Below are 26,457 nucleotides of genomic sequence, written 5' to 3'. Positions count from 1 at the left end.
AGAATTGTAGCTCTGGGAGGGGAACAGAGGATCTCCTAAGAATTGTCAGCGTCCTTGACAAACGGCAGCTCCCAGAATTCCTTGGGGCAGCGGTTCTCAACCTGTGGGTCCCCAGATATTGTTGGACTACAACTCCCATCATCCCTGAGCTCTGGCCTTGCTAGCTAGGGGTGATGGGAGTTGTAGTTCAACAACATCTGGGGACCCACAGGTTGAGAAAGGCTGCCTTGGGGGAAGAAGTCACGACTGTCTAAAGGGCTGAGAGTTGTTAAGAGAGTCCCATTTCCCCCCTCAGACCTATGTCTCTCTTCCCAGGGAACTCTGAGAACTGAGGCTCTGGGAGGGGCAGTGCCTTTTACCTGATGAGGGGGTGACTTCGAGGTCTCGCTTCACAAAGGCCTTGCGTTTCTCCTCCAGCAGCTGGCTTGGGATCAGACCAGCACTGCCGCCTTCCACGTGGCAGGCCTGAAACAACCAAAGGTTAGTTCTGAGCACCTGGGTGGGGAGGTAAATTGCAGGACCCGAGATCACGGAAAAACCTTTCCCCCTCCCACAAAGACACGCAACCCATTTTCTTCATTCTGACATTTTTAGCAGTCGCAGTATTAATAAAAGAACTGCAGTAGAGGTGGAGACCCCCTCATACAGACTTCTGGTTTTTTGCCTAGGAATTGCAGTCCTTTCCTTTTCTTGCATGTAGCCACTCTGATTTCCCTGGCTAGTTCTGGCCTAGCGCCCTACAAACTGATTTCTTGGCGGCAAACAGCTCTCCCTGAACGCCACCCATGCCTTATCCCATGAACATGCACCCGGGCCTGATCCTGCCCATGGCTCATTTATTTGACACAAGGTCCATACCTGCCACCAGTTGGGGTCATCTTGGTTGACGATCTGGAGGAGGTCTCCGGCAATGAACTTCAGCCCAGCTTCCTTACATGGAATGAGGTTGTCAGAGGCTGGGTCATAGTCAAAGTGGGCCTTCACAAACACCTATGGAAGGGGAAGCAAGGTGAGATGAGCAGCGAGGCTCTGGAGTGAGAGAGGAGACTCAGAAGGACCGATCCGAGGGGGGCTGACATCACGAGCCAGCCAAGATTGAAACAAAGTGGGCTTGCAGGTCACGGTAGAATGTGGCATTGACACCAGAAACCATGGAATTGAAAACAGGAAGGGATGAAAGATACGTATTACAGGGAAATGTGAGCAGGACAGTTCTACCCATCTCAAGTCTCCAGTTCTGCGAGAGATAGCTATGCCTGTCCCAATCCTGCAATAATAAAATAGTAATAATTATGATTATAATTATTATTTGTTATTTATACTCCACCCATCTGGCTAGGTTTTCCCAGCCACTCTGAGCAGCTCCCAGCAGAATACTAAAAACACAATAAAACATCATACATTAAAAACTTCCCTAAACAGGGCTGCCTTCAGATGTCTTCTAAAAGTCAGATAGTTGTTTACTTCCTTGACATCTGATGGGAGTGCGTTCCACAGAGCGGGCGCCACTACCGAGAAGGCCCTCTGCCTGGTTCCCTGTAACCTCACTTCTCACAGTGAGGGAACCGCCAGAAGGCCCTCAGAGCTGGACATCAGTGTCCAGGCTGAACGATGGGGGTGGAGACGCTCCTTCAGGTATACTGGGCCGAGGCTGTTCAGGGCTTTAAAGGTCAGCACCAACACTTGGAATTGTGCTTGGAAACGTACTGGGAGTCAATGTAGGTCTTTTAGGACCGGTGTTATGTGGTCTTGGCGGCCGCTTCCAGTCACCAGTCTAGTTGCCGCATTCTGGATTAGTTGTAGTTTCCGGGTCACCTTCAAAGGTAGCCCCATACCACCAACCCCTAAACCTTCCCAGAAAACTTATAGCAGGGCAAAAGAAGAAGTGGTGGCATCAGGTATTGGTGTGCCAGCCTAAGCTGGTAAAAAGCACTCCAGGCCGTGCCACCACCAGGGCATCCCCGGGCATGTTGGGTGCAGCTGAACTCCCAAACAGCCGGCATGGTCCTTCAGGAGTGCAATTCCATCTAGGACTAGCTACAAACAACAACAACACACACACACACACACACACACACACACACACATAGCTTGACCTGCAGAAACCAGTGAAATAAATAACTTGCAGCACAGAGATGAGCAAACTTAGCCTGCCCATTTTTGCAAATTAAACCACAGCTCAGAAACTTGGGGGAGGTGGGGAGTTGGCAACATGAGGCTTCCTAGCCGAACTGTAGCTTGGTACCCTTTTCTTTAGCAATAAATTGCTGGTTTTCATTGTAACGCTCTAACTGCAAACACCTCCTCCCTCCTTGTGGACTGAAAAGAGCAATCCGGTAGTCAGGAGACGAATCCAGCAATTTGCCAGGGAGACTGCAGAGCAAGAGCATGGCCAGTACAGTACTCATTTTGCCCTGTTATCTTCAAACAATAAATCCTGGTGGTGGAAGGCAGCGAGGAAAAAACACTAGCCTCTCTCTCTTCATTATAGACTCCATTTATTTGCATTCGCAGGAGACACACACTGCTGACGTCTCCCGGGAAACGGATCATATCTGAGCCTGTCTGTCGAGACCTTTCACTCGTCCCCCTCCCTGCCCAATCTGAACGCTTGTGGGGACAAAAACACAGAAGGATGTTTGCAAAGAAACTCAGGGGCTCAGTGCTTGAGCAGTAGCAAAGGGAGAAGAGAACCCCAGTTCAGGCTCTCTCGATCCCCACCCTTGCAGCCCCCCATTGAGTCTCAAAAATGAAATGTTGTCGAAGATCAAACTCGGCTCTACTTCTCACGGATCAAGGGAAATGGGCTAAGGCACTGGCTGGTCGGGGATGTGGGAGAAATGTGATTCCGTTTCCTTAAAAAATGTTTTCCTTGAAACATTTTAATGGATAACAAAGCCACATAGAAACTCTGCTTTCAGTTTGTAGAGACTTTTTCGACAGCTAAGTTATATTTGGAGCAAGACATTGCTATCGTAGGCATTGTGAGTCTGGAGAACTTAAATCACTTGCACTTTCAGGAAGCAATACGCAAAGCGAAACCCAGCCACCCTTCAAAATGTGCACTGCTCTGAATGTTGCAGTAAAGTACCCCTGGATGGTTACCGTATTTTTCGTCCTATAGGGCGCACCGGCCCATAGGACGCACCTCGGGGTTTTTTTGGGGGGAATGAATAAAAAAAATTTATTCCCCCCCGCCGCGGCTGCCGCCCCAAGCCTTGCGCACACCTGCCCGAAGCACGGGACACCCTCTGGAGGGCTCCGCGTGCTTTGGGCTGCAGCCCCAAGCCTCGCGCACCCGGCGGGACCTCCCGCCGGGCGCGCGAGGCTTGCAGACACTCGCCCGAAGCACGGGGAGCCCTCCAGAGGGCTCCCCGTGCTTCGGGCGACAGGCTGCCGCCCCAAGCCTCGCGCGCTTGGCGGGACCTCCTGCCGGGTGAGCAAAGCTTGCGGACACTTGCCCGAAGCACGGGGAGCCCTCCGGAGGGCTCCCCGTGCTTCGGGCGACAGGCTGCCGCCCCAAGCCTCACGCACCCGGCGGGACCTCCCGCCGGGCGCGCGAGGCTTGCGGACACTCGCCCGAAGCACGGGGAGCCCTCCGGAGGGCTCCCCGTGCTTCGAGCGACAGGCTGCCGCTCCAAGCCTCACGCGCTCGGCGGGACCTCCTGCCGGGCGCACAAGGCTTGCGGACACTCGCCCGAAGCACGGGGAGCCCTCCGGAGGGCTCCCCGTGCTTCGGGCGACAGGCTGCCGCCCCAAGCCTTGCGCGCTCGGCGGGACCTCCTGCCGGGCGCGCAAGGCTTGCGGACACTCGCCGGGGCTGCAGGCTGCTCCCCGCAAGCCTTGTGAGCCCGCGGGAACTCCCGCCGGGCTTGCAAGGCTTGCGGATAGCTTCCTGAAGCCTGGAGAGCGAGAGGGGTCGGTGCGCACCGATGCCTCTCGCTCTCCAGGCTTCAGCGAAAGCCTGCATTCGCCCCATAGGACGCACACACATTTCCCCTTCATTTTTGGAGGGGAACAAGTGCGTCCTATGGGGCGAAAAATACGGTAAGTCCAGTGAAAGGTGACTATGGGGTTGTGGCGCTCATTTCAGGCCAAGGGAGCCGGCGTTTCTCCACAGACAGCTTTCCAGGTCATGTGGCCAGCATAACTAAACCGCTTCTCACACAATGGGACACACTGACGGAAACCAGAGTGCACGGAAATGCCGTTTACCTTCCCGCCGCAGCGGTACCTATTTATCTACTTGCACTGGTGTGCTTTTGAACTGCCAGGTTGGCAGAAGCTGGGACAGAGCAACAGGAGCTACCACCGTCAAGCAGATTCAAACCGCTGACCTTCTGATCAGCAAACCCAAGAGGCTCTGAGGTTTAGACCACAGCGCCACACACGTCCCTGAATGTTGCAGTAAAAGGCAAAGGTAAAGGGACCCCTGACTATTAGGTCCAGTCATGGACGACTCTGGGGTTGCGACGCTCATCTCGCTTTATTGGCCGAGGGAGCCGGCGTACAGCTTCTGGGTCATGTGGCGAACCAGAGCAGCGCACGGAAACACCGTTTACCTTTCGAACTGCTAGGTTGGCAGGAGCAGGGACCGAGCAACAGGAGCTCATCCCGTCGCGGGGATTCGAACCGCCAACCTTCTGATCGGCAAGCCCTAGGCTCTGTGGTTTAACTCACAGCGCCACCCGAGTCCCGAATGTTGCAGTACAGTCCCGCAAATGTGCGTAAATGCAATCTAGGATCATAGAGTCCTAGATTTGGAACGGACCACAAGGAAACCTGACAGGTGATGGTGGACTGTGTCTTCCACTGGCACCTGAGGGCAGAATGCTGCTCTCCCTCCTTCCCTCCCTCCCAGCATTTGCCTTCTGAGGCAGCCTCCTCATTCTACCCAACAGCAGGGCCGGCCCTGAATACATTCTTCCCCTGTTGCTTCTCCGCTCTAAGTTGTTCCCTCCCAAAGCCCTTGAGCAAGTTATATATTATCTCTCCAGACAGAGGGAAAGATTGAGGTAGGGAGGCAGAGGAGGATTGTGTAATAAGTTAATGTGTCTTCCCAAGCAGACGCGCACACACATACACACATGCCCCTGCTGTCTTTTTTTAGGCCGCTATTTGGGCTTGGTGGTGTGAAATAATCCTCTTTGCTTCCACAAAGCAGCAGGATTATATTCACATGAAAACAAGCAGCGCTCGTCTCCATCACCACCGCTCACGTCATCCTTCCTCCACCCCTCTGCCGCTCGCTTTGGAATCAGCATGGGCTTTGTGACAAGGAGCTGTTGCTAACTCATTACACAATCCCTCCCTCTGGAATGCTTCTAGCATCGCCAGACGTTACTCTCAAATCCCCGCCTGCACCATCGCAACAGGGAGAATGCTCGAATATTCCGTACAAAACGCACGTATGCCCTCAAATCGTCCCCCCCCCCCCATGTTTTATTCCCTGCGTTTCACATTTCATGCTGAAGTGTTTCCACTGAGCGATCCCAGATGTACTCCAAAGACTGGTGGATAGCAGAGGGACGCTGCAAGCATTCTGCTACCCGTCTTCGGAGGATAACATCTCTGACACAGTGGCCTGCAAGAGGGCTTGAAATTTGCTCCAGACTTTAAGGAAGAATCAAGTGTCCATGTTTACCAGGAACAGTTCCGCTGTAAATAGATCTCTATTTGTTACACTTTGTGAGGGTGAGGCGTTGGCATCATTCTTCAGAGTTTAGTTTTTCTCCAGTGGCATCTAGAAATTCAGTCTCCCAGTGGATGAGTCAATGCATATCATCCTATACTGGGAGAGCAAGGCGCCATGCACTGGTTTTTACATATGTTTGGACGTGATATACAATGCCAAAATATAGTTTAGCATGGCCTGTGCTACCCAGGGCTATGCCATGCTCTGGCTGAGCACTACATCTATCTATCTATCTATCTATCTATCTATCATCATCTATCTATCTATCTATCTATCTATCTATCCTTTTTCAAAATATTCATTTAAACAACCTTCAATCCATGACTTCCCTTCTTCTCTTTCCGTGGTTCATTTTGCATACCACACATCCCTGCATATTTTACATGAACTAAACCATTCAGTTACCTATTGTTAAATCCATCAAAACTTGCTTTCACTGTTGAATTTATCTTACTGCTACCAGCATTTTTACATGAACACAATTTTCACCCATATATTCAGTAAACATTTTCCAGTTTTCTTTAAACATACATTCTTCTTGTTCTCTTATTCTTATATGTTGAAACCGCAAGTTGCGCGTATTCCATCAGTTTTTAAGTTGCCATTTTTCTTTGGTTGGGACCTCACTCTTTCTTCATTTTGGGGCTAACAAAACACGGATTGCGGTTGTAGCATACATAAATATAGTGGTACCTCGGGTTAAGAACTTAATTTGTTCTGGAGGTCTGTTCTTAACCTGAAACTGTTCTTAACCTGAAGCACCACTTTAGCTAATGGGGCCTCCTGCTGCCGCTGCACGATTTCTCTTCTCATCCTGAAGCAAAGTTTTTAACCCAAGGTACTATTTCTGGGTTACCGGAGTCTGTAACCTGAAGTGTCTGTAACCTGAAGCATCTGTAACCCGAGGTACCACTGTAGTCTTTTTTGACACCTGGTAATTTCCCTCTGAATTATTCCCAACAAAAAAGACTCTAGTTTGTTTGGAAAGGTACTGTCAGGGAACTGCCATCGGAAGGAAGGGAAGTGAAAGGGCTCACACAGGTTGGGAGAGACTCAGCAGCTGAAGAGGGAACCAGTAGGGGGAGAGGAGCTGAGCGGAGGGAAAGGGAGCTGGAGGGATGGCTCAGAGACACTTCCAGCGAAAACAGTGGGGAGGTTTCAGGACCTCCTGTAGGGACACCCACTCCTCGCCGGAAACTGTCACGCAGAGAGTCCAGAAGACGTGTTTCCGTTAAGGAGCTTTTATGTTGGAAGCGATTCCGAAAGCAACCACTGTCGGAATCTGCCAGCGACTGACGGAGCCATGTTTAAGGGGCTCCGTTACAGACAGAGGTTTGCAAACTTGACCAAACTCTGAGGGACTAGGATTTTACACACAAGCAGCTCATCGTCCCATCACAGCATTCCGACAGTCTTCGTGAGCAGCTTGTGCAGGAGAAGGCATCATGAGCAACCCAGCCGGAACCGGAGAAGCAGGAGCTGGAGCGGGTCCAAGCCTGGAAGAAAGGTACCGGGTGTTGGAGGTCCAGCTAGCGCTGCAGACGGCGAGGCTTGAGGAGAGGAGGGCTCAGGATGCAGACAAAAAGGGGAAAGACACCCAGCTCGTCAGAAAGGTACCAGGATTGGTGCAGAAGTTTGGGGGGGAGCCCAAAGACTATCATGGCTTTCGGACAGAGATGCAATATGCCCTCAATCTGCAGTTTGATGAATTCCCTGACGAGGAATCACGAGTGGCTTTCGTGATTGGGCATCTTGAAAAGGGGGCGAGAGACTGGGTTAGACCCCTGATGGCAGCGAATAGTGACGTCCTAAAGGACACGATGAAGTTCTTTCGCGCCATGGATCTGATGTTTTCCAGCGATATTGAACAGGGAGTGGTCCGCAGACAGTTAATGGCTTGCAAACAGGGGAGCCGATCTGTCCGTGAGTACTGGACTGAGTTCACCATGTTGATCCATAAATTGGGGTGGGATCTATCGGCGGAACCCATTCAAATGCTCTTTGAAGAAGGGCTTTCTTCGGCTGTGAAAGACGAACTTTCCCGGGCGCCCAGGGCGGAGTCTATGGACCAGCTGACCAAATCAGCGCTGACCATAGGAGCGCGCCAGGAGGCGAGAGCATTGGAGAGGCGGGAAGGGAAGGGGGAACGTTGGAAGGAGTTCCGCATTCCAGACATTCCAGAGCCAACTTTCCCGCCGGCAGAGCCGATGGAAATCGGAACAGCGCGCGCGCAGTTTCAAAGCCCAGTGAGGGGGGAAAGAAGGAGGGAAAAGGCGCCCGGAAATGCTATCTCTGCCAACAGCCAGGTCACTTTGCCAGAGTCTGCCCCCAGAGGAAGGAATGGCAAGGGATGGTAGGAGCTGTGGAGGGAAGAGAGGAAGAAATACCGAAGCAAGTAAAAGCCAACGCCTGGCTGCCACCGTCGGGGCACAGCAGCCAGGCCAAAGAGCAGTGAAAGTGCCCACGCCAGAACCTCCTAAACCCGCCCTAGTGATAGAAGTGGCGCTAGAGCTGCCAAACGGACACCCTCTAAAGATAAAGGCGCTGTTGGACTCAGGCAGCTCCTGCAATTTCATGAGCAAAGAGTTTGCAGCTGAACACCAGATACAGACGATCCCTTTAAGCAACCCCCTGCAGGTGACCACGATCGATGGCAGGGAGCTGTTGGGAGGAGAAGTCAGCTTGCAGACCGTCCCAATGATAATGAAGGTGGCAAGGCACACCGAACTGATAGCGTTTAATGTGGCCACCTTGGGAGGAGCTCCCATTATATTGGGGATGAGCTGGCTAGCGTTACATGATCCGCTGGTGGGCTGGCATCAGAGAGTGGTTTCTTTTGGTTCAGCACATTGCTTAGAACACTGCAAAGAGGGAAAGGGTTTGGCAGGGGCCCAAGCCACCCTAGCAGGGACTGAAGTAACGGAGAACGTGAAGGTACCACGACAATACGCAGATCTCCGCGACGTCTTCAGCGAAAGGGAAGCTGACCAACTACCCCCGCATAGACCCTTTGACTGTCAAATCAATTTACTCCCTGGGGCACAGCTCCCTGTAGGCAAGCTGTACGCCATGTCAGACAGAGAGATGCAGGAGCTAAGAGAGTTCATTGACAAGAACCTGAAGAGAGGGTTCATCAGAGAGTCCAGGGCGGTGGGGGGCAGCCCAGTGTTTTTTGTGGATAAAAAAAACACGAACAAGCCGAGGCTTGTGTGTGACTTCAGGGCCTTAAATGCAGTGTCAGAACCAGTGGCTTTCCCTATGCCCAGGATTGACGACATTTTGACAAGGGTCAGGAAGGGAAAGATTTTTACTAAACTGGACCTAAGGGGGGCGTACAACCTGATACGAATAAGGAAGGGGGATGAATGGAAAACCACCATGTTCACCCCTTTGGGGGCATTTGAATATTTAGTTATGCCCTTCGGCCTACAAGGAGGCTCCGCGTGCTTTCAATCGTTTATGAACCATGTCCTGGGGCCTTTGCTTTACAAGAATTGTGTGGCCTTCTTAGACGACGTGTTGGTGTATTCTGAGAATGAGGAGCAGCATGTGAGAGACGTCAGAGAAGTGTTGAGCAGGCTGCAAGCCAACCAGCTGTGGGTGAAACTGGAGAAGTGTCAGTTTCATACCAAGGAGGTAGAATTCCTGGGGTATCGCCTGTCAGACAAGGGATTGGCCATGGATCCCGGCAAGGTCCAGGCGGTGCTGGAATGGAAAACACCCAAAACAAGGAAGGATGTGCAGAGGTTCCTAGGATTTGGGAACTTCTATCGTAAGTTCATCCGAAACTTTGCCCACCTGACGGCGCCCATTACGGACTGTCTCAGCAGTAAGAAGAAGTTCGTTTGGACTGAGGAGGCGGAGCGAGCATTTGAGGAACTAAAAAGGGCCTTCGCCTCGGAACAACAACTCCTGCATGTGGATTTACAAAAACCGATGAGAGTGGAAACTGACGCATCAGACAGAGCTATTGGGGCGGTGCTTCTGCAGCCAGGGAAGGAGGAGTCAGAGTGGAGACCGTGTGCCTTTTTTTCGCGAAAGCTGAACAAATCCGAGAGGAACTACACGGTGTATGACCGAGAACTACTAGCCATTCATGAGGCGTTCCGGAGATGGAGGCACCTGCTAATTGGCGCACAACATAAGGTGCAAGTGTGCACTGACCACAAGAACCTAGAGTATTGGAGGACGGCACGAGTGCTCAACCAACGGCAAGTGAGATGGGCCCAGGAGTTCTCCAAATTTAACTTTGAGATTTGTTACGTGCCAGGCCCAGAGAACATTAGGGCGGACGCTCTCTCACGCAAACCTGAATATTTGGAGGGGGAGGGAGCACCCGAAGAGAGACATGTCATTCCAGAGGACCGCTGGGTGTGTGGGGCGGCATTGGTGGGACAAAGAGAACTGGTAGAGGAAACAGAGAATGATGAATACGCCCAGAATAAGCTCAGAGGTCTTAGGGGTGAGGGAGAGGAACCAGGGGGTTTCGAGGAAAGAAATGGAGCTTTGTATTACAAAGGGGCACTGTATATCCCTGAAGGAGACTTAAGGGGGAGGGTACTCAAGCAGTTGCACGACAGCCCCACGGCGGGGCATTTTGGACAACACAAAACCATGTGGTTGGTCACCAGGGAATTTTGGTGGCCTAAGGTGAGGGAAGATGTACGGGAGTATGTAAGAGGGTGTGAGCAATGCCAGCGAGCCAAAGGGGAGAGGCGGGCACCGGCGGGGCTATTAGAACCCTTACCAACCCCAGAACGACCTTGGGAGGCAGTGTCGATAGATTTTATGACTGATCTGCCGAAGTCCAAGGGGAAAACAGCCATCATGGTGGTGGTAGACCTACTAACAAAGATGTGCCACTTTGTAGCCTGCTCGCATGCAGTCACGGCGGAAGAGACAGCGAAGTTATTTGTAGAACACATTTTTAGGTTGCACGGGGTGCCATTGAGGGTGGTCTCAGACCGAGGAAAACAATTTACTTCCAGGTTCTGGAGGAAGCTCATGAGCTTACTGCAGGTGGAGGTCAACTTTTCGACTGCCCGGTACCCTGAAACCAACGGGCAGGCGGAAAGAGCAAACGGGGTCCTCCAGCAATACCTGAGGTGTTATGTCAATGACAGAGAGAATGACTGGGTAGAAAAGTTGGCGCTGGCGGAATTTGCCTACAACAATGCCGAGAATGTGTCCACAGGGATGAGCCCCTTCTTGGCTAATTATGGGTGTCATCCCAGGGCTTTCCCAGGGGGAGAAGGGGAGAGATGGGGTGTCCCGGCAGCCGAGCATTTTGTAGAAGAAATGGAAGCAATCCATCGTCAGCTCCAACTCAACTTAGAAAGGGCGAAGGAAGAATACAAGAGGCAGGCAGACAAGAACCGAAGGGAAGGTGAAACCATAAGGGTGGGAGATAGGGTGTGGCTGTCAACCCAAGGGTTGCCGTTCAAAGGAGGTTGTAAGAAATTAAGACCCAGGAGATTGGGTCCCTTTGAGGTCATTCAACAGGTCAACCCAGTGGCTTTCAGGCTCCGGTTACCCAACCACATGAAACTGCACCCAGTATTTCACAGGTCGTTACTGTCACCGTATGAGGGGGGACGAGAAGGGATGGCCACTCGGGGACCGGTCATAGAAGAAAGGGAATGCAGCAGCCATGTGGCAGAAATCCTCGACGCCAGATGGAAGGGGGATCAGGTGGAGTATTTGGTAGCGTGGGAAGGAGAACCGGAGTCAGAAAACACTTGGGTAATGGCAGAAGATATCAATGACGAGGTATTGATAGAAACGTTCCATCAAAGGTTCCCAAGGAAACCTCAGCCTGTGGAGAGGTTCCGGAGGGAATACTTTGGGACCACCGATGAGGAGGAGGAGTTGGAAGGATTCTCGGACTCGGAAGGGGAAGGGGAGATGGACTCTGAGGAGGAGGAGTACTTCGAGACCAGGAACCGCAACAGGTGGAGAGAAGTGTTCGGGACATCGGAAGATGAAGGAAGTTCATTCCGGGGTTTTGCCTCCTCACCGCCCGTAGAGGAGGGGGCGAGAGGGGATGAAGGGGGCCCTGGAGGGGAGGTGGATGTCAGGGAACTGCCATCGGAAGGAAGGGAAGTGAAAGGGCTCACACAGGTTGGGAGAGACTCAGCAGCTGAAGAGGGAACCAGTAGGGGGAGAGGAGCTGAGCGGAGGGAAAGGGAGCTGGAGGGATGGCTCAGAGACACTTCCAGCGAAAACAGTGGGGAGGTTTCAGGACCTCCTGTAGGGACACCCACTCCTCGCCGGAAACTGTCACGCAGAGAGTCCAGAAGACGTGTTTCCGTTAAGGAGCTTTTATGTTGGAAGCGATTCCGAAAGCAACCACTGTCGGAATCTGTCAGCGACTGACGGAGCCATGTTTAAGGGGCTCCGTTACAGACAGAGGTTTGCAAACTTGACCAAACTCTGAGGGACTAGGATTTTACACACAAGCAGCTCATCGTCCCATCACAGGTACGTTTAAACATTGTTATTTTTTTCAATTCTTTATATATCATTTCCCAATAATCTTTTACCCTTTTACAAGTCCACCACATATGATAAAACGTACCCTCAACCTCGTTACATCTCTAGCACTTATCTGATTTAGACTTATATATTTTAACAAGTCTGCTAGGAGCAGGAAAATGTTGTTTCTTTTGCTTACTTGAATGCCTAAGAAGAATTTTATCCTTTTACAAGTCCACCACTGAGCACTACATCTAAACCTGGGCTTGCATCCGCAAGACAAACCCATAGGCAGGAAACCAAGAAGAAATCTTTGTCTGCAGCGAGCAGAACCATGAGACTGGGCCCGGACGACATGCTAAGCCAAACCATGGCTTAGTTGGCACAGCAGGACTGAGGACGGCCACAATTTCTGATTTGGCTAAGCTACGGTTTGGCTTAGCATTACGTGAAAACTGCATCACTGGGAGAGTGAGGATATTTCACCCCTCCCATTGCAAGAATCTGCTGACAATGTTTCAGAAAGGAGGGGGCGGATTTTGCTCATCGCTTCTTCCGCTCCAGCCTGTGGGAGTCTGAGTGTTATCTGTATATAGATAAGGTGATTGCTCAAGCAACTGTAACACTCATGCAGTCCAGCGTCTCCGATTAGTCTTTAGTTACAGTGGTACCTCTGGTTATATATGCTTCAGGTTACATACGCTTCAGGTTACACACTCCACTCACCCAGAAATAGTGCTTCAGGTTAAGAACTTTGCTTCAGGATAAGAACAGAAATTGGGCTCCTCGGTACGGCAGCAGCAGGAGGCCCCATTAGCTAAAGTGGTGCGTCAGGTTAAGAACATTTTCAGGTTATGTACGGACCTCCGGAACGAATTAAGTACTTAACCTGAGGTACCACTGTAGTTTATTTTAGTTCTGCAGTAGCTGTAAAGAATAAAAGAAGTTAGACTTCAGAGCCGTTGTTCATGTGGTCCATACTCTGCTGTGCTCCGCTGACTTTTGGAACTGAGTTTGGTGCTCACAGCTCTAAGCTGTGAGTCCACAGCACTTAGACCTGCTCCCTGCAGTGGAAGGTCTCTGGGAGTGCTTTTCCAGCTCGCCTGGCCCACTCGGGGCTGAAGAGGTTGAGCCCAGTCATTGGCACCGGCTCAAAGGTGAAGTAGACGGTGAAATCCCAAAGGAAGCCTCAACAGTATTTATGTGCACATGTGACTACAGCAGCAAGGATAATACACACAGAGAAATGGAAAGAAGAGAGAACACCCTCCAGGGAAGAACGTTTGATGAAAATCTTGGAACAGGCAGAAATGGCAAAACTGACGGCACTGATGAAAGATACAAATTTTTGTTGTTGTTGCTTAGTCATTTAGTCGTTTCCGACTCTTCATGACCCCATGGACCAGAGCACGCCAGGCACTCCTGTCCTCCACTGCCTCCCACAGTTTGGTCAAACTCATGCTGGTAGCTTCAAGAACACTGTCCAACCATCTCGTCCTCTGTCGTCCCCTTCTCCTTGTGCCCTCCATCTTTCCCAACATCAGGGTCTTTTCCAGGGAGTCTTCTCTTCTCATGAGGTGGCCAAAGTATTGGAGCCTCAGCTTTAGGATCTGTCTTTCCAGTGAGCACTCAGGGCTGATTTCCTTCAGAATGGATAGGTTTGATCTTCTTGCAGTCCATGGGACTCTCAAGAGTCTCCTCCAGCACCATAATTCAAAAGCATCAATTCTTCGGCGGTCAGCCTTCTTTATGGTCCAGCTCTCACTTCCATACATCACTACTGGGAAAACCATAGCTTTAACTATACGGGTCTTTGTCGGCAAGGTGATGTCTCTGCTTTTTAAGATGCTGTCTAAATTTAGAATCTTTTAAAGAAGACTGGAAACCTTTCCTAGTCTATATAAAAAGTTATTTTCCACACATGAGGACCACAGCGGTGTCTGAAGTGTAAGAAAACAGCAGAACATATCGAGAAATATGTCACAGAGGATGGAATCAGATAAAGAGGAAACCTAAAATGCAATTGTATGTGATTTGGGTTATAAGCATTGATGCTGGCCGAGCGGGAAATCAATAGGACAGAGTAGCAAATGTAACTTTCTGTACGGAAAAAGAATACAATATTATTATATGTATTAAAGAAGACCTGCTTCACTGTAGGGAAATGATGTTTCCTTATACAGCTTTAGTTTAGCCAAAAGAACAACCATCAGCTGCTAAGGCTGCTTTTAAAAGGCTGCAAAACACAGCATAGATTTTATGGAATAAAGAAGGAGTGGGGAACTGGATGCAGCTGGGGGGGGCGGGTGGATTCTTATCTCCACCCCCCTCCCCTTGCAGGGCCAGCCACCTGTCAATCACCTGATGTCACCATGACATTGGGTGACCCATTTTCCCTTGGCTGCACAGTCTGAAATCAAAACAGCTGTAGGCAACAGCACTTGCACAGCACAGGGTCCTGAAGGCACTGAGGATCAGCGGATTGTCGGGACTTGCAAAGGGTTGCGCCTCACTCAGCTGCACTGGGGAGTTCCTATTGGAAATAATCAGGAGCTCGTTTCAAGCTCCCAATTGCAGCTACATTCTTATATGTCTCCCCACCTCATGTATGATATCAGGTGAGGGGCAGATTGGTCTGATTTTGGAAAAATAACCTCATGGGCCAAACGGGGATGCATGCCAGGTCTAACTGGTCCTGTAATAAAAATAAAAATAAAAATAATTTATATGCCACCCATCTGGCTGGGTTTCCCCGGCCAGTCTGGGCAGCTCCCAAGAGAAAATTAAAAGCACGATAGAACATCAAACATTAAAAACTTCCCTAAACTTCCTCTGGTTGGAGGCTCCCAATCCAAGTGAAATGTTCAGTGGTGGGAGGTGCTGCAAAGTAGGGAGTGTAATAATAATAATAATAATAATAATAATAATAACAACAACAACAACAATAACAACAACAACAACAATATTTATACTCCGCCCATCTGTGCAGCTCCCAACAGAATATTAAAAGCACAATAAAACATCAAACATTAAAAACTTCCCTAAACAGGGCTGCCTTCAGATGTCTTCTAAAACTCACAGATCGTTGTTTATTTCCTTGACATGAGAATAAGGATGTTGGAGATAAGGATAAGAGTATCAGTTTACTTCTGCTCCATGTCACTTTCACTTATCTTAATCCATAGTTCCACTCTACCCCATTCCTGCATTAAATTACATTTTTGAAAAAACTGCACAAAAATCAACATTTAAATATGCAATACAGTGGTACCTCAGGTTACATACGCTTCAGGTTACATACGCTTCAGGTTATACGCTTCAGGTTACAGACTCCGCTAACCCAGAAATAGTGCTTCAGGTTAAGAACTTTGCTTCAGGATGAGAACAGAAATTGGGCTCCTCGGCACGGCAGCAGCAGGAGGCCCCATTAGCTAAAGTGGTGCTTCAGGTTAAGAACAGTTTCAGGTTAAAAACAGACCTCCGGAACAAATTAAGTTCTTAACCTGAGGTACCACTGTACTAAACATCTTTCCCCTTGCAGTACACACATTTCCTCTCAAAAGACACATCCCTATATGTATTTTCACTCAACATGCACAATTCCATATGGTTTTCTAAAGGTATTTTGGTTTCTGCCATGTTCCAACCTCAACATTAGTCCAAGAGGTACAGAGCAGGTTGATTCCCATCAAAACTCACAAAGATCAGGAGTCTTTTGAGGCATTTCCAGTTAAATGCTGGAGTGTACAGAAGCAGCACCTCCACTCTGCTTACTGTGAAGATTGTTTGGCTTCCTTTTGCCCTGCCCACCTTGAACTTAAGTGTTCTGCAGCTGGTTGCAATTTGATGCAGAGTGCGGCCCCGACTTTGGCTGAAAAACAATACCTGCTTAATTGTGAGTTAACTCCCATTGGTCCAGCGCAATGGACCTTACTTCTCAGCAGTATCTGCATATATGAATGATTCAGAGTGTCAGTGCTGACCTTTAAAGCCCTGAACGCCCTCAGCCCAGTATACCTGAAAGAGCGTCTTCACCTCCACACTGAGGTCCAGCTCTGAGGGCCTTCTGGCGGTTCCCTCACCGCAAGAAGTGAGGTTACAGGGAACCAGGCAGAGGGCCTTCTCGGTAGTGGCACCCGCCCTGTGGAACGCCCTCCCATTCGACATCAAGGAAATAAACAACTATCTGATTTTTAGAAGACATTTGAAGGCAGCCCTGTTTAGAGAAGTTCTTAATGTTTGATGTTTTATCGTGTTTTTAATGTTCTGTTGGGAGCCGCCCAGAGCGACTGTTGCATTCTGGATTAGTTGTAACAACAACAACAACAACAACAACAACAACAATTTATTATTTATACCCCGCCCATCTGGCTGAGTTTCCCCAGTCTTAAACTTTACTATGAATCAGCCGCTTTTTGTTGGCTGAAAGATTGGCTACTTCTTGAAAATGTGGACATTTTAGATTTAGAAGGTTTCGATAATGTCTTTGGGTGGCATGCATATTTATGGTATGACAAAGTTAAAGCGCATAAGGCCTTCAAGAATCATATTGTCAGGAAAGCATTATTTAATGTTTGGGTGAGATATAAGGATTTGTTGGAAAGTAAAACACCAAGGTGGCTGTCACCAATGGAGGCTAAGGCTTTGAAAAAAACAAATATGGAGACAAACTGGCCAAAATATTGTGAAATTTTAGAACAAGTTGGAGATAAATTAAAATTGCAGAGTTTTGACAAATTAAAAACTAAAGTTCGAGATTGGCTGCATTATTATCAAATAAGGGAGGTTTTTAACTTAGATAAAAAGATTGGTTTCCAGGAGGAAAAATCTAAACTGGAGAAACGGAACTGTTAGAACCTAAAACTAAAAATCTGTCAAGAATGTATAATCTGCTGTTGAAATGGAATACACAGGATGAAATGGTTAAATCTGCTATGATTAAATGGGCGCAAGATGTTGGGCATAATATTATGTTTGTTGACTGGGAACGGTTATGGACCACAGGTATGAAATTCACGGCTTGTAACGCCTTAAGAGAAAATATAATGAAAATGATTTACAGGTGGTACTTAACCCCAGTCAAGCTAGCAAAAATTTATCATCTGCCTGATAATAAATGTTGGAAATGTAAAGAAAATGAAGGTACTTTCTTTCACCTTTGGTGGACGTGCCCAAAGATCAAGGCCTTCTGGGAAATGATATATAATGAACTAAAAAAGGTATTGAAATATACTTTCTTGAAGAAACCAGAGGCCTTCCTCTTGGGCATGGTCGGCCAATTGGTGCGAAGGGAAGACAGGAATTTCTTTATGTATGCGACAGCAGCGGCAAGAATACTTATTGGGAAATACTGGAAGACACATGAATTGCCTACCCGAGAAGAATGGCAGAGAAAAGTGATAGACTATATGGAACTGGCTGAGATGACCGGCAGAATTCGAGATCAAGAAGAAGGGTCGACGGAAGAAGATTGGAAAAAATTTAAAACATATCTTCAGAAATATTGTAATATAAAAGAATGTTAGAAAAGGTTGGAGAAGAATATTAGACCATATTGGCAGACAGAGTATAATGGAATAAGTAAATAAGAAGTGTAAAATAAAGATAGAGGAGAATTAAATACTTTCGAATGTTAAAATAAGTAAATGAAAAGAAGGTTAGAAGGATTTGCTGGAGATACGATTCAAATTAGAATACAAAGCAGAGAAGTGAGAGGAAGTCACGGAAACAAGTAAATGGGAAAACGGTTCTAATGGTTTAATTTGATTTTTTGTTACTTTTTTATTGTGATTTTTTGTCTTTTGTATTTTTCTTTGTACTGTGTGTTGTTGTTTTTTGTAGGATGTATGTGATTTGTTTTTCCTTTTTTTACTTTTTTCTTTTTCTGTAATCTTAAAATTGGAATAAATATTCTTTATAAAAAAAAAAGGAAATAAACAACTATCTGATTTTTAGAAGACATTTGAAGGCAGCCCTGTTTAGAGAAGTTCTTAATGTTTGATGTTTTATCGTGTTTTTAATGTTCTGTTGGGAGCCGCCCAGAGCGACTGTTGCATTCTGGATTAGTTGTAACAACAACAACAACAACAACAACAACAATTTATTATTTATACCCCGCCCATCTGGCTGAGTTTCCCCAGCCACTCTGGGCAGCTTCCAACAAAACACTAAAATACAATAAGCTATTAAACATTAAAAGCTTCCCTAAACAGGGCTGCCTTCAGATGTCTTCTAAAAGTTTGGTAGTTATTTTTCTCTTTGACATCTGGTGGGAGGGCATTCCAAAGGGCAGGCGCCACTACCGAGAAGGCCCTCTGCCTGGTTCCCTGTAACTTGGCATTTCGTAGCGAGGGAACCACCAGAAGGCCCTTGGCACTGGATCTCAGTGTCTGGGCAGAACGATGGAGGTGGAGATGCTCCTTCAGGTATACTGGGCCAAGGCCATTTTGTAGTTTCCAGGTCACCTTCAAAGGTAGCCCTACGTAGAGCGCACTGCAGTAGTCCAAGCGGGAGATAACTAGAGCGTGCACCACTCTGGCGAGACAGTGAAGTGGGGAATCTTCTGTAACTGCAGAAGGGAATTCCACAATTCATTCAGTACCTTGCATGGGGAGCAACTGCGCTTCATGAAGGCACCCTCCCACTCATGGAAGGTGGCAAGAACGACACTGAGGAAAGGAGGGAGAAGCTTGTTCGTCCCTGGTCCCCCTGCCTCATGCGTTCCTGCTATACACCGTAGCAGGACGCCTGGAGAGGATGTCTCAAGCAACAAATCTTATGTGGGAAGCAGAGATGGGGTGGTCTTAGGAAGCAGAAAGCCTTTCCCTCTCCTTTTCTTGCACCCCGAAGGACTAATGGCTGTGCCCGGATCCCCTCCAAGGTGTGAAGTCCAGGTTGGTTTAGGCCAGAGACGAATGCCTGAGGTAGAAAAGCCCTACCTCCTGAGCAGAAATTTGCTCGCTTCGACTTAGGCCTCACCCAGAACCAGGTTGCCAAAAAAAAAGGGCTGTGTGGCACACCTACACAACTTCCCATGCTCGGAGCATGAGACGGCTATGCGTAATTGATTTGACACCTGATCATTAAATTCTTACGCCACTATGCCCAAAGCACCCAAGCATTAAGTCACTTCTGAACTCCGCCGCATGAGACAAAGAGAGGGGACGCGTGACAGAGCAGAATGGAAAAGTCACTTGGCAAAGAAGGAATGGAGCAGAGAGGGACACGGACATTGGCTGAGGCAGCAGATTTTCTCTCTCCTTCCTTCCCAAAGGGTTGCGAGAGATGAGGAGTTACAGCCCTCAGCCTGGGAGAGACAAATCTGTATTTCTGTTTTTACCCATTAAGTCTGTTTGTGCCATTTCTGAACTAATCTGTGATTTTAAAAAATCAAAAACTCTCCATGTAAATATTCATTTAAATTTCTACTTCCTTTAATATTCAAAAATGCATATTTTTTTATCTCCAATAAAGCATTTAAATACGTCCAGTCGTACCTTGGAAGTCGAACAGAATCCATTCCAGAAGTCCGTTTGACTTCCAAAACATTTGGAAACCAAAGCATGGCTTCTGATTGGCTGAAGGAAGGTCCTGCAGCCAATTGGAAGCTGCAGAAGCCCTGTCACACCTTTGGCTTCCAAAAATAGTTTGCAAACCAGAACAGTCACTTCTGGGTTTTGATCATTCGGAAGCCGAAACGTTCAAGAACTAAGCAGTTCAAAAACCAAAGTATGGCTGTATTTTGATATGTTTATGTTGCAACATTATAACTTCTGGTTTAAAGGTGGCCAATGAGTTGTTTTAATAAATGCACAAACATTATGAGAAGTATGAAATCTGTTGGGTAGATGCAATCTGCACACTTGTCCAAGAGATACAATTCAAACCAAGAGGTGTTAATTTTGTACAGGAATCTGAAAGATTTAGGGTTCTAGTCAATGCAGCAATTCAAGGCAAGGGCTGCCAAACTCATGCCTGTAGGAGCCATTGCGCCCATGAGGGTCTTCATTTGCACCCCTGCACAGCGGCCCCAGTCTTTTGAGCTTTCTCCTAGAAAGAAAGTTTTGAAACAAAAATGTGCAGATACCCTTTCAAGCTTTTTCTATGAAATGAGCAAGCCTGGCTGATCTACCTTGCTAGTGTTTTTAACCAATGACTGAAGTCAGAGCTGTGATTGATAAGTGAATTGTTGAGCCAACAGGCAAGAGGAATTCCTGGGGTCTTAAAAGCCTGCTTTTTCTCCTTCTTTTTATTATTTTTTAAAATAATTTTTATTAACAGGCCAATCAAATCACATTATTTCCAAATCACATTAATTCCAAATTATACAGCCAGATTTTTAAATTTTGTTGGGGGTACCCATACATCAAGTTCTGAACGGGGGTCCAAACATCACTTATATTGCTGCTCTAATTAGACAATTCTATCCAGTTCTGTCCAGATAGTCTCTTTATTACTTTCTTCATCTTCTTGTTGTTATCATATATCCTTTCTTTGCGATCTCTGATAATCCTCACAAGCGGGTTGGAAAACAAAATCCTCTGTGTGGGTTTTAGATTCTCCCAAAAGTCATATCACATAGGGACAGACGCCATTCCACACTTCCGTAAAAGAATTATCCTCGGTCTGTCCTTTAATTTTCGCAGGCTTGCCAAGTATCTCACAAAAGGCTCTGCCAGTTAGATCACATTCCAATCATCATTCACATTCCGATGGTACTGGTCCTCCGCCTCCCGTCTTTCTTAGACAAGCCTGTCTTAGCGAGACACCATTTAAAACTGCGTCATAAAAACTTTCCTTTGTTCTCCAATGTTTACCAATCCTCTCTTTGAAATTCATTCCACACAGTTCTTGGATTCCTGCTTATGGTTAGCAAATGCAACAAACTTCTTTCTGGGGTGGAGGGTTATTAATAACCACATAAGGCAAAGAAAAGAAAAGTTTTTTCCTCCACCCCCCTTCCATTTCAGTCCAAATGTACCAGTGTCTTGATGGTAATTCCTCACTTGAGTTATTTGTCTCATCCGTTGCTCCGGTCACAGAGATCCATTAATCAGCAGTCTTATCACCCGAACTTCGCTTGATGTATGTGCTTTAGCTTCTCTTCCAATTATATGTTTCCAATTATATTTTCAAGCTAAAGCGAACCAGCACGTGCTGATTGGAGACAGCGTCCGGGAAGAGCCGACTTCACCGAGGGTTGTGCCAAGTGACCGGCACCCCCTTCTTACAAATCCGGGGGTGCATTGTGGACACCGCTGGCAAGGCTGTCTCCCCCATCTCCTTGGGGGGTCAGGAAGACTGCATACTTCCCATAGCAGCCTCTTAATTACCTCATGTGGGTCGGAGAGATGTTATTGTCGGCCATCTTCCAATGCGCCACCTGGTGGCCCCCTGTTTTCTCCTTCTTTTTAATGCATTTTTTTCCCCTGCTTCTGTCTTATTTTCCAGGCAAAAATTCAACAGTTTATGCTTCTTCTCATATGGAAATACAGTTATAAGGAAAGCATCGCCCTGACTGCACACTTTCTAATTTTGTGCCCCCACAGCAGCCATTTTGTAACTTGTGCCCTCAGAACTCTCAACATTCAAAATGTGCCCCCTGGTCCGAAAAGGCTGGCAACCCCTGTGGCCATCAAATAAATAAATAGATAGGGATTAGGAACATCTAAGAAGACATACCAGGAGGTGGTATGCCCAACTGTGTATGAATGCTACCAGAAGTAATGGTTGCCAGATCATAATTCAAAGAAAAGTGAGGAACAGGGAGAGAGCATACAGGGAAGAGCTATATCCTCAACTGTGGCTGGAATGGGGATGGTTTCTATAGGGTTCCTTAAATTCACATATTTTATTTTATTTTAAGTTGGAATCTGCACACCACCTCAGCCGAGCTGAAAATCTGAGATGCAAACACAACAATGCATTGGTTATGAAGAAATCTCCCCCTGCGTCCATTGTGAGATTGACAGCAGGAGTCTCTGTGCAAGGCCATCTGTCATAACTCAGGACACACGAGAAATGCTTTATGCACCAAGAGTCATGGAAGATGGAGCGATCCTCTCCTTTGACAATCTCAGGAAGCAGCCAGAGTGTCAAACACTTTGGCAAAAATCCAAAGGATCTGTGATGGGTCCACCCCCTGCTCCTGAGATTTCCTTGCCTACAGGCTGTGACACTAACAGCTTTTCTCCAAAAACACCTCCCTCTGGACACCCGGCCTTCCATGACTGTGAGGGGAGAGACTCCATCAGGCAGGGCCTCCTTCCACCTGCCTTGCCCCACCCTCTGACCCTAGGAGTCCTCATAAGGGAGCTGTTCCTGGAGGAAGAACTGTGAGGGGAGAGACTTTTTCAGGCAAGGCCTCCTTCCACCGGCCTTGCCCCACCCTCTAGTCTCTGCTTCTCAATTTGTATTGTATTATTTTATGTACTATTGGGACACGGGTGGCGCTGTGGGTTAAACTACAGAGCCTAGGACTTGCTGATCAGAAAGTCAGCAGTTCGAATCCCCGTGACGGGGTGAGCTCCTGTTGCTCGGTCCCTGCTCCTGCCAACCTAGCAGTTCAAAGTGCAAGGAGATAAATAGGTACCGCTCCGACGGGAAGGTAAACTGCGTTTCCGTGCGCCCCTCTGGTTCACCAGAAGCGGCTTAGTCATGCTGGCCACATGACCCGGAAGCTGTACGCCGGCTCCCTCGGCCAATAAAGCGAGATGAGCGCCGCAACCCCTGAGTTGGCCACGACTGGACCTAATGGTCAGGGGTCCCTTTACCTTTACCTATTTTATGTACTGTGGCTTGTCGTTGTTTTACTGATTATAGTTTAGAAATTATTTATTGCAACTGTTTAACTTTTATATGTTATTATTATTTAATACGATTCTAATGATTGTTGAATGTTACTTTTTTGACGTAGGTTGCCTATTTTAAGGTTTTATTATCACATTTTTGTATTGCATTAGATTGTTATAAGATGTACATTTTCTGTTTCTTCAGCTTGTAAACCGCCTTGAGTATTGCAAGATAGAAAGACGGTATACAAATTAAAAAATTATGATAAAGCGTGCAAGTTCCAGGGAGACAAGAGACACTGCAGCCTGCCTCGCATACGCACTGTGGCCCCTTGAAGACAGAGTTCCTCCAGGGAGGTGAAACCTGGGATTTTTGCACCCCTGACCAAAAAACAAGACTATATCAGTTGTCATTAGGCTTCGGACTGGTGCTGGGGCAAGACTTCAGTTTGCTGAGGGAGCACTGCTTGCAAATGCAAAATCTTGTCTCTGACTTCAAAGTGCGCTGACCAAGGTGCTGAATTTCATTCCACTCTGTTGCCTGCCTGTCAGAATCTATTACCCATCCTTGGTTGAGACTGATGGTTGTTCCCCAGATGACCCCCCTCGCGACGGCTCCTTTTAGATACAGCATATAGAAAGTTTGGCCAACTTTCCCAATACAGTATTACATAAAACAAAAGGAAGAAATCACTGGCAACAGCTGCAAACAGAAAGCTGGGCAGCTTGTGGAGGTTAGCGTAAGAACATTAAGAAGAGCCTGCAGGATCAGGCCCATCTGGCCCAGCATCCTGTTCTCACCGTGGCCGACCAGATGCCTGTGGAAAACCAGCAAGCAGGATGCGAGCACACGAACGCCGCTCTTCCCTCCTGCGGTTTCCAGCAACTGGTATTCGGAAACATGGTTGCCTTCAACTGTGGCGGCACAGCATAGCCATTGTGGCTAGTAAAAAGGTAAAAGGTAAAGGACCCCTGGATGGTTATGTCCAGTCAAAGGCGACTATGGGGTTGCAGCACTCATCATAATAATAATAATTTATTATCTATATCCCCCCCCCCCATCTGGCCGAGTTTTCCCAACCACTCTGGACGGCTCCCAATCGAGTGTTAAAAACAATACAGCATTAAACAATAAAAACTTCCCTAAACAGGGCTGCCTTCAGATGTCTTTTAAAGATAGTTGTTGCTGTTTAGTCGTGTCCGACTCTTCAAGACCCCATGGACTAGAGCATGCCAGGCACTCTAAAACAGCTGCTTATTTCCCTGACATCTGATGGGAGGGAGTTCCACAGGGCGGGTGCCACTACCGAGAAGGCCCTCTGCCTGGTTCCCTGTAACCTCACTTCTCGCAATGAGGGAACCGCCAGAAGGCCCTCGGCGCTGGACCTCAGTGTCCGGGCTGAACGATGGGGGTGAAGATACTCCTTCAGGTATACAGGACTGAGGCAGTTTAGGGCTTTAAAGGTCAGCACCAACACTTTGAATTGTGCTCGGAAACGTACTGGGAGCCAATGGATATCTCTCAGGACCGGTGTTATGTGGTCCCGGTGGCCACTCCCAGTCACCAATCTAGCTGCTGCATTCTGGATTAATTGCAGTTTCCGGGTCACCTTCAAAGGTAGCCCCACGTAGAGTGTATTGCAGTAGTCCATCTCACTTTCAGGCCAAGGGAGCCGGTGTCTGTCTACAGACAGCTTTCCAGGTCATGTGGCCAGCATGACTAAACCACATCTGCACAACAGGACACTGTGACAGAAGCCAGAGCGCAAGGAAACACAATTTACCTTCCCGCCACAGTGGTACCTATTTATCTTCTTGCACTGGTGTGCTTTCGAACTGCTAGGTTGTCAGGAGCTGGGACAGAGCAATGGGAGCTCACCCCGTCATGGGGATTCGAACCACTGACCTTCTGACTGGCAAGCCCAAGAGGCTCAGTGGTTTAGACCACAGCGCCATCCGCTAGTAGCCATCGATAGCCCTCTCCTCCATGATTTTGTCTAATCCTCATTCAAAGCCATCCATCCAAGTTGGTGGCCATCACTACTTCATATGTGCTGCATGAAGAAGTACTTTCTTTTATCTGTTCTGAATCTTTCAGCAAAAAAAATCAAAGGACAGTGGTACCTCGGGTTAAGAACTTAATTCGTTCTGGAGGTCTGTTCTTAACCTGAAACTGTTCTTAACCTGAAGCACCACTTTAGCTAATGGGGCCTCCTGCCGCCACCGCGATTTCTGTTCTCATCCTGAAGCAAAGTTCTTAACCCGAGGTACTATTTCTGAGTTAGCAGAGTCTGTAACCTGAAACGTATGTAACCTGAAGCATCTGTAACCCGAGGTACCACTGTAGTTAACAGCATCACAGCGTTCAAAACATTCACACAGACGGGGGGGAATTCACGCTATAAGGCTGCAGATATTGCTGGAGGGCCATAAAGGGTCCTTCGTGGCTCTCTTGTAGGCGCCTGCTATGAACACGAGAGCATCTGAGCAACACTTGCAAATGCCAAGAAAGTCTCCATGCTCAGCACTTGCAGAGTCTTCTTATCCGGCAATTTCTAATGACCTAAATAATTATCAGCGTATGCCAAACATGCAGCTACCGAAAACAGGGGGGCTTTTAAAAGCACTTTGAGCTTTCAAAGGTTTAATCGGTACTGACTCAACGTTTTGTTGATTAACAGGTGGTGGTGGCCAAATTAAAATTGGTGGCCCTGCAAGTTAAGAGCACATAGCTTGTTTGTTTTCATGGGCTATTTTAGTTCTCAGTGTGCTCCTCCTGCCACAGGGAATGCAAAAGAAAATACTACTGACGGCCTTTCCTTTTCGGAAAAAGAGCTTTGGGACGTTATCATAGACTTCCCCCCAGCAGCTCTGAAAGGCACCAATATGGATGTTCTGATAATATCTGATAAAAAGAAAACAGATAAATAATTGATGAATTCTTTAATCAGCCGACAGCGTAATCATTATGATTTTAGGACGGGGAATCTTTCTGAAAGGAAGAGAGAAGCAAGAAAGGAGTAGGGAAAGAAATGAAAGAATAAAGTGGAAAGCCTGCCTGTTTCAGTCAAGAGATGATGATCACATTTTATCTTTGTTCCAGGCAGAGTGGGGGGGGGGGGCAATTAGCAAGACCTTATTTAGCACAGGGGAGACAAGTAGCTAAATGATGGCGCCTCCTACCTGGCGAGGTGGGTGTGGCTCCTGGTAACTGGGCAGGATCTTGAGTACGACGCTTCCGCTGGCGTTTTTCAGCACCTCTTGCAATGCCCGTGGGTCACTGCCTACCTCCTGCCCATTCACCTCCTTGATGATGTCACCCACATGCAGCAGCCCCTGCTGGTCAATCATGCCACCGTGCAGGATGCGGGCAATGACAAGCTCTCCGCGCTCCACCCGGAACGTCACACCCTGAGGGAAGAGAAAGCAGCAAGAGTGCAGGGTCAATGCAAAGCAGTTATGGGTAATGGAGACAGGTCCAGCTAAACCATGAGGCAG

At 47.9% G+C, this 26,457-nt stretch overlaps 1 protein-coding gene across 2 annotated transcripts in view; it reads right to left on the bottom strand.

Annotated features, from left to right (window-relative positions):
* The window catches only part of MPP2 (MAGUK p55 scaffold protein 2), a 78,373-nt gene that overhangs the window by 7,258 nt on the left and 44,658 nt on the right, over nucleotides 1-26,457 (bottom strand). For both annotated transcript variants that reach the window (XM_080979570.1, XM_080979569.1), the window contains 3 exons: nucleotides 26,143-26,370; nucleotides 859-990; nucleotides 360-465 (listed from right to left, as the gene is read on the bottom strand). In XM_080979570.1, coding sequence (XP_080835696.1) covers nucleotides 360-465; nucleotides 859-990; nucleotides 26,143-26,370 — 466 coding nt within the window. The remainder of the gene's footprint in view (nucleotides 1-359; nucleotides 466-858; nucleotides 991-26,142; nucleotides 26,371-26,457) is intronic.

This window comes from Podarcis pityusensis, assembly GCF_964106645.2.
Source record: "Podarcis pityusensis genome assembly, chromosome: 13".
NCBI lineage: Eukaryota > Metazoa > Chordata > Lepidosauria > Squamata > Lacertidae > Podarcis > Podarcis pityusensis.
Note: the sequence above shows the minus strand (reverse complement) of the source record. Positions and strands in the feature narration are given on the sequence as shown.